The sequence below is a fragment of the Gobio gobio genome (genome assembly GCF_949357685.1).
Source record: "Gobio gobio genome assembly, chromosome: 1".
NCBI lineage: Eukaryota > Metazoa > Chordata > Actinopteri > Cypriniformes > Gobionidae > Gobio > Gobio gobio.
The window spans coordinates 41,218,369-41,227,323 of record NC_137097.1 but is presented as its reverse complement, the minus strand read 5'-3'; the positions used below and the strand labels follow the sequence as shown (position 1 = coordinate 41,227,323).

General features: G+C 36.5%; 1 protein-coding gene across 1 annotated transcript; it reads left to right on the top strand.

Moving 5' to 3' along the window:
• The first annotated feature begins 392 nt into the window (after nucleotides 1–392).
• Nucleotides 393–8,920, top strand: napsa (napsin A aspartic peptidase). The gene is made up of 9 exons (XM_079830086.1): nucleotides 393–728; nucleotides 3,150–3,339; nucleotides 3,432–3,555; nucleotides 3,634–3,752; nucleotides 4,708–4,907; nucleotides 5,439–5,561; nucleotides 5,716–5,860; nucleotides 6,616–6,714; nucleotides 8,200–8,920. The coding sequence occupies exons 1-9, from the start codon at nucleotides 661–663 to the stop codon at nucleotides 8,359–8,361; spliced, it is 1,230 nt and encodes a 409-aa protein (XP_079686212.1). The 5' UTR covers nucleotides 393–660; the 3' UTR covers nucleotides 8,362–8,920.
• Nucleotides 8,921–8,955: the final 35 nt, after the last annotated feature.

The window sequence follows — 8,955 nt, the reverse complement described above, 5'->3', positions numbered from 1 at the left end:
GCGTAGTTCTGGCATCTACCAGCAGGTGCCATAATATCCATGATATCATGCCTGTAAAAGAAAAACAAAATGCAGTTGTTTGAAATGTAGCGTCAATGTTGTACTTAATGAGAGAAAAAATATATTTGGGTTTAGGTTTTGTTGGTTAGGCCTGCCTGCTCCACTTCCTCCTTCTGCAATAATTTCTGTTAAAGGAAAAAGAGGAAGGATATTTTTGTCATTTACAGTAGATTTGAAACAAAAATAAAATGTAGCCTATTGATTATTGAAATCTGTCATGGTTGTTCATTTGGAGATGTTTATTCAAACAAGGCAAATTTAAAATAAAGCCTACTAAACATAAACACGATCTGTCATTGCAAACCAGTCACACCACATTTCAGCAGTCAGGCAGTCATTTGAGGAAGCAGCGGGCGTGAAATTGAATTTGATTGATTTGTTCTTTACCCAATAGTAGTGTAATATCAATGCTGCTAGCCAACCAGGTTTAAGGAGTACGGAAACCCCCGAACTTGCACGAAGCTCCCCGAAAGGAACTTGCGGATATATAAGTTGCGCACAAGGGGCGGCGGTGGAAAACGTACTTCAGAATTGCTTCTGCAAGTCTGAATTTGTTTCAGATCTGAAGTAAAACTATTTGTTTCTTTTAAAGATTAGAGAATGAATCACTTTCACCTGTTCGCGTTTTTAATTTGGCTGTTAATTGAGGACACCCAAACAATAATCAGGTAATGCATCAAATCTCTTTTTTATCGATGTAAACGTGTTTTATGTGTCCAACACATATTCTCATGTGACTTCATTAAATAGTTTGTTTGCAAAAAATGTAAACCGCCCCATGATGACTGCATTAACTTTATTTGAATTTGATCTGTATTGCAATAATCAACCGAACCGACGCATTATATCGTATTGGTCAGGCTGCAATAGTGCTGCTTAGGACGTTTTGTGTAAACGCTTACTATAGTATCATCCGGTGCTATGGATCAGGAAGTTGAACTCACTCGAGTAAGGCTAAAAACCAAAACTGATTAGTAAACAATTAGCCTACATGTGTGAACTGCTTGTAGTTGCAGCGCGACATTGTGTAACAATGCAAACGAGCGACGCAACAAATCGAAACGTTTATTTATAACTAAAGAATCTGACATTCATTCGTACAGTTTTGACAGTTTCGTTTATTATGAAGCGATCTAGCCTGTTTTGACGTACCCATGTCCGATTCGTGAACGAGTTTTTGTTAAGAGTCAGATCTTTTTAATGAAACCAATTACAAACCCCCGGTTTTTTCAAGAAATGTAGGCCTATTGAACAATATTGACAAACAAAATTGGCCTAGTACAGAAAATGAAATGTCTTAAGCAGGCAATAGACAAGCATCATAACATGTATAAAGAGAAAATAAAGAAATTAAACTGAATAAATAAAGAAATAATAAAATTAAATAACAAATAGATTCAGTTAAATAATAAATAAGGTAATAAAAGACTAGGAGATGTAGTAGGCCTACACCCGATCTGAACGATTTGTGATGGTTATTTCGTAGTAAACCCTCCCGCCTCCCGATTAAACAGATTAACCCCTCTCTAGTAAACTGCAAATATAAGTTAATGTCCAGCATTTTTTTTCTGAGTCAAGAACTGCCCACTGTAAAGTGACCAATGACAGTTTGCTTTGCTCATACGTAAGGTTTAAGGGCGGGGTTATCTAAGCTTTATTAAAAATGTAAATTATCCCACCATTTACTCCCCTTCAAGCCATTCTAGGTGTACACGACGACCTTCTTTCAGACAAACACAATCAGAGTTATATTAAAAAATAGAATTGCTCTTCCAAGCTTTATGGTAGTGATGGTCCTGATTTTGAAGCCCCAAAAAAATCCATCCATCATAAAAGTACTCCACACAGCTCCAGAAGGTTAATAAAGGCCTTCTGAAGCAAAGCGATGTGTTTGTGTAAAAAAAAAAAATTATATATATAAATATAAATATATATAATATATCTATATCCTATTTAAAACTAAATAAGTAGCTTCCGGCAGATGGCCTATGCCAGTCAACTTGCGGCAAAAGAGAAACCCCTGACCTGGAGGATGAAGGAGTAGTGTAAGTTTTGACGCCTCTCCCGTTGTATTGTTCAAACAATATGGCTGGGAAACAAACTCTAGCTCCTCTTCTCTTATATTGAAATCCTCCAACTTTTATCTTTTAAAAATTCTAATTTTAGACTTCTAATTCGTGACCAGTGTTTTGTTTTGCTACTTTCATCAATACGTCATGCGTCAGGTCAGAGGTCACTCTTTCGCTGTAAATCGATGCTTCCGGCCGTCTGACTGTAGACAGCTACACTCTAAAAAAAAAAAGTTCTATATGGCACCAAAAATGGTTCTTGGCTCGTAATCATAAGGGAACCTTTTTTAGTGCTATATAGCACCAATTTTGGTGCTTCAGAGGTTCTTCACCAGTTCTTTGACTAAGGTGCTATATAGCACCTCTGAAGTGTAGTTGTTTTAGTTTATTAAGTTTTAAATATGTATATTTTTCATGTACAAATGCATTGCTCTGCTTCAGAAGGCCTTTATTAACCCCCGGAGCCATGTGGATTACTTTTATAATGGATGGATGTGCTTTTTTGGGGCATCAAAATCTTGTCCCCCATTCTCTGCCATTATAAAGCTTGGAAGAGCCAGGATATTATTTAATATAACTGTTCGTCTAAAATAATTCAATCATATACACCTATGGCTTGAGGGTGAGTAAATACATTTTTGGGTGAACTACCCCTTTAATAAACCACAAAAATGGATAAGTGTGGGGAAAATATTTAAATGGTGCTGAAGTCTAAACAAATGACTGTACAGAAACAAACAACATGCTAACCCAACTAACAGGGAACATTATCAGAACTTTGGCTGAAGGTCTGGCACGATTCACTCAAATTAATGAACGAAACGTTTTAGTTGGGCCTTCACTTAACATCTAATGTTTAGAGAACATTCAAAAATAAGATTCCCATAATGCGTGCAAACGTATAAAATTGAATATTCCCTTAATGTTCGGATGACTAAGAAAAATGTTTTTAAAACATGCAGGCGGTTAGAGAACATTTTTGAATGTTAGCAAAAATACGTTCTCCTGCTGTATCTCTAGAATTCCTCTGCACAAGACGCGCACTGTGCGCCGCATGTTGGCAGACAATGGGAAGACTATTGATGAGATCAAATCCATGGCCAAGATGTCCAGAGAGAAAACCTCCAATGTCAAATTTACAGTCCCTAATACCACAGCAACACCAACACAGCAACCCCCACCTGTAGAGAAACTCACCAACTTCATGGATGTAAGAGAGTGCGGTATTGTATCCCTTGTTTTATGCTTTTAATTCTTCCATAAGGAATATGTTGAGTCTGGTTGTCCTTTCTCCCTCTTCAGGCCCAGTATTTTGGAGTGATCAGTATTGGTACCCCTCCTCAGGACTTCACTGTGCTGTTTGACACTGGATCATCCAACCTCTGGGTTCCATCTATCCATTGCTCCTACCTGGATATAGCGTGCTGTGAGTGATGTTTTGAATGATTGCATTGATCTGTATTTGATTTGTGTTGTCTTAACTTTGTTTTACTCTGCCTATCAGGGTTGCACCATCGCTACAACTCTAAGAAGTCAAGCACGTACGTTAAGAATGGCACAGAGTTCTCGATCCGGTACGGCAGAGGGAGTCTCTCTGGCTTCGTCAGTCAGGATACAGTCACTGTGAGTAAAGACTTCAGTAACCTGACATGAAAGCTGTAAAAGCGCTAATGTAACAAGAATAGAACTGACTCCAACACTATATTCTTCAAAGCAATCTGATTGCTTTCTGTAAGAAACCGATCAAAATTTAAGTTGTTTCTTTTTAACTTTTAGACATGAACCAATAATGTTGCTGTTGCCAGTCTTATTTTAGTATTATTTATATATTTTATAGTATTTATTAATATCTTGGCTTTTATTTTTATATTTTTTATATTTTATTTGAATGTTTTTGTCATTTTTATTAGTAATTTTACTAATGTATTAGTTTTAGTAATTTTAGCACTTCAACTCTTCAAACTTTGTTTTATTTTTCGTTTAAGCTTCTCATCTAATATTTACACCGGTGGTCAAAAGTTTGAAATAATCAAAAACTTTTTTTTAAAAGTGGGAGTCTCTTCTGCTCACCAAGGCTGAGTTTATTTGGAAAAAAAATACAGCAAAACAGTAATATTGTGAAATATTTTTTTTTTTTAAATCACTGTTTTCTAGTTGAATGTTTTAAAATGTAATTTATTTCTGTTAATGCAAAGCTGAATTTTCTTCATTACTCCATTCTTAAATGTCACATGATCCTTCAGAAATCATTCTAATATGATCATTTATCATTATTATTGGTGCAGCACAAACTGTTTTCAACACTGATAATAATCAGAAATGTTAGTTGAGCATCAAATAATCACATTAGAATGATTTCTGAAGGATCATGTGACACTGAAGATTGGAGTGATAATGCTGAAAATTCAGCTTTGCCATCACAGGAAATGCATTATATTTTAAAACGTTTGACCACCAGTGTAAACATTTTTTTTATTTCCGCTTTATTCCAAATAGCAAAATCCATTTTTAATAGTTAACGATGACAACACTGGTTGAGGCATTCGCATGACGGCCTATCATTTGTTTCTGTCTGTAGTTGGCAGGGCTGAAGGTGCCAGACCAGCAGTTTGCCGAGGCGGTCAAACAGCCTGGGATTGTTTTTGCTGTGGCACGTTTTGATGGCGTCCTGGGCATGGCATACCCTGCCATTTCTGTAGATAGGATTACGCCGGTGTTTGACACAGCCATGGCTGCCAAAATCCTGCCCCAGAATATCTTCTCTTTTTATATCAACCGGTAAGGCTCTCTTCTGCTCTTGGTTCACGTTACTCCATTTCAAGTTTCATTTGACAGTTTTTTTTATTTTTTATTCTTTTAACCAATCGGTGGACATTTAATATTGACATGCAAGATTTTGGGAAGGAACTGGGAAATGACCTTGTTTCCCTTATCTGAGGTTCCTCTATTTTCTTCTCCATTTCAGTTTTATAATGTTGAAGAATGTGGCTGCAGATGTAGACTGATGGTTTGACCTTGAGCATGAAAGAATTGTATTTATTCTTGTGTTAAATGGTAACTCATGACTCATTACTGCTTGCATAGCAGTGCCACCCCCTCATTGCTTTCCAAAATGCATGTGCATGTTATGGCCAATTTATCACACAATAGTTGATTGTTCTGTCTGTATAAAAACAAAAGCCTCTTTTACTAAATGAATGATTTGCAACAAATGGGTGGATGCGGGTCAGGTTTTGCCTACGTTTTGGCGACCAAAGGTGCGATGGCTTAATGAACATGCTAAACCTTATAAATAAATGTTGTGTGCAGGAACCCTGCAGGTGAGGTTGGAGGTGAGCTGATGCTGGGAGGTTTTGACCAGCAGTATTTCGACGGTGATCTGCATTACGTCAACGTCACGCGAAAAGCCTACTGGCAGATACAGATGGATAAGTATGTGATCACCATTACTATGTTTCAACAGCTTTTCAAAGATTCTGCTCAAGGATGAGCCCTCTTTTTAGACCAAGATACTTGATTTATCGGATTTTTGGGGGTGTTCGGTCTTTATGATGGTTCGTTGCATATATCGGTCATTTTCCTGCAGGGTTCAAGTGGGTGGCACTCTTACCCTCTGCAAAAGTGGATGCCAGGCAATTGTTGACACGGGAACATCACTGATCACAGGGCCGGTTCAAGAGGTGCGGGCCCTGCAGAAAGCCATCGGAGCCATACCACTGCTTATGGGAGAGGTGAGGAGAACTCCAGCTAAAATATCCAAAGAATAAACAGGGTTTCTGCAGGTTAAAAAAAAAAAGTCCCCCTAACACAAATTAAGATCTTAAATCAGAGCAGAAATTCATAAATTGCATTAAATGTTGCATGCATTGCAAAAAAAAAGTCCTGATTTCCAATCTGAAAATCTAAGTCAAGATACATTTACTTGAGATGCAAGTGTAAGTTTAAGAAAATTAAGTGTGTTCAGCAAGCTATCAACCATTGGCAGATATTTGGTCTTGTTTTAATTATACTTAATTTTGATAAATTTTACAGGAAACAAGACTTCATATTGTCATTTTGTATCTCTAGTAAATGCATCTTGATTTAAGAATCTTTGCTCAAAAGTGATGTTTTTACAGTGTAAATGTTTAGTGTGGTCCGAATATACTAGTGGTTGGAAGCAGAACAATTCAATCTTTTTTTGTAAAATTAAAGTAATCGCTATCTGTTGTATTTTTAAATTGCAAAGTGTTGGCAATACAACTGTGCTTCTCCCTAGAAATTTACATTTAGAGACCATGTTGAGTTCCCTTTAATTTATTCCTTTACATTTTCTTTACTTGCTCTTAAAAAGGTCTTATCATAAACACTGCAGAAAACATATAATATATATATTTATTTCGGATTTTGAAACTTTTCATCTTTATTATTTGTAATTGTCTACTTTGTTTATTATCGCATCAAGTGAGGAAGTTGTAATGTAAATATTTTGTTTCCTCCTCTGCAGTACTGGATTGACTGTAAGAAGATTCCATCACTTCCTGTTGTTTCCTTCAGCCTGGGAGGGAAGATGCTCAACTTAACTGGAGAAGACTATGTAATGAAGGTACAGAATCTGCTGGGGTTTTCTTTTTAGTCTGCAGAGGTTGGAAAGGGACATTATAGTGGAACTTAGTACAACATTCAAATTTAGAACCTCAAATGTCACAGTATCTCTAAAATGTATTACAATTAGTCACATTCTCTGTTGCTTTTAAGTTTGGAATCTAGTCGAATGTAAGGAGATGGAATAAGGCTACTTCTGAACAGAATACAACATTTAAAGGGGTAGTTCACTGCTTGTAAAATGGGCTTTGAGGAAAACTTGGCTGCCTATACACTGGAAAAGTGAAAATAAAAATAAATTGAAATCGGTGCTACCTTACTAGAAATAGAAAAAAATGCTGTTGTCTTCCCGTTTGTGAACTTCAACACCCATAATGCACTGTCAAATACTGCCTTGATTTAGTAGGAAATGCTGCTTGGCAAACTTTTAGTCATAATGCTAAACTGTCGCATACAGGTAAGAAAGCTGTTATATAGTGTTACATAGCCAATAGTACATACACTTGATGAACCAATAACTATTCTGTTAATGACCCTCTGCCGATCCGACTGTCCATAGGCAGGGATAAAAACAAAAACAAAACACGGAAGTATAATCTGTAGTTTTCACAAAAGCCCTGTTGCTGTCAAAATGCAGACAATTGCTCCTTTTGCTGACAAATAAACTTGAATTTCTTGGTTTCTAGGCAACACGCAGAGAGTAAACATTGTTCATTTATATATGCTACAGAGATTGCAACAATACAAAGCGGGTTGAAAATTGGCGAAGTTAAACTTTAAGAGAGAATTTTTTTCTGGAAGTATTTTTTCCATTCTTTTTCCCATAGGAATTTTAAGTCTTTGTTAAAGAGTAATAAGCCATGAACCAAGTCAGCATCAGCTACGAGGTGAATCACAACTCTACAAACTCTGATTTGAAGCAAAACAGTTTTTGAAACTTGAGACTGTATATTTAACGTTTTTAGTGAGGGGAAAGAACTACAATACATGAAGCATTGCGAACGTTAAAAAAATGGAGAAATATAAAACCACTCGTATTACTTTTATACATATAATCAACATTTGTAAATATTTCAGTTTATTGGATATACAAAGAGCGGAGAGATATTGACTCAATTACGTCATTTGCAGTGCTTCATAAGGGTGGGTGGGGCTAAAGTTATTTTGGCTGTTGCTTTTTTGTCTCCGATTGCGTAATTATTTGTACAGCATCATGGGTAATGTAGTTTTTCACTACTGGAATTCCGCTGTTAAACACGATTATTTTACAAATAAGCTGAAATAAAGCGGGCTGATGGCTTCTGCAGAAGAAAAAAACATCGATTAACAACCTCAAAGCTAACAGTAGGTCGGTCTTTAAATGTTATCATTTTAAAAATCTATTTTCCTATGGAGAAAGTTTTTGTTTTTTCTTGAGTTTTTACTTGGGGAACCTGACTGTTGTGCACTATTGAAATCAGTTTACCTCATTTTTCTTTCTTCTCAGGTGACTCATATGGGTATGAGTGTTTGTCTGTCTGGCTTTATGGCTATGGATATCCCGCCTCCCGCCGGGCCGCTGTGGATTCTGGGAGACGTGTTTATCGGCCGCTACTACACTGTGTTTGACAGGGAGGCAGACCGCGTGGGCTTTGCACCTACCAAGTAAACCGAGTGAATGGTATTATTGTATTGCACTGGATCTAATGGACCATTACCTATACAGAAACTGTTTTGTTTGAAGTTAAGTTTATTGCAATTTGAAATATGCAACATTGACATGAGGAAGTCAACAAACGCCTGAAGTGACCGAATACGTTTTCAAGATTGAAACTTTTTCTGGTCTCTCTGTACTTCCCCTCGAAGCCTGCCTTGTGTTTTTATTTTGCACTAAGTTTCAAAAGATAGAGTCAAAAACTATGCAGTTTTATTTTATACTTTAGCTATTAATTATGGAGTACATTTAATAAATGGCTGGAAGATTTCTAGGTTTGTATTTGTATTTTGTACTTTTGTATTTGAGTTTTCGTTTGTCAGTTGACTTCTGTGTGTGTGTATCCTTTGATAATGTTGAGACTGGTATATTATACTCGCTTGATCAAACTGAAGTGAACTTTCTGTTAAAGCTGACCAAGACTACTTGGGTTCTTAATAATTGTCTAATCATTGAAATAGAAATCGCAGCAAAAGTTCTTCCAAACCTGGATTTCAATAAAGTTTTGTTTGTAGTTGCTTGTTTGGTTTGTGTTCAGGTCCAACATTG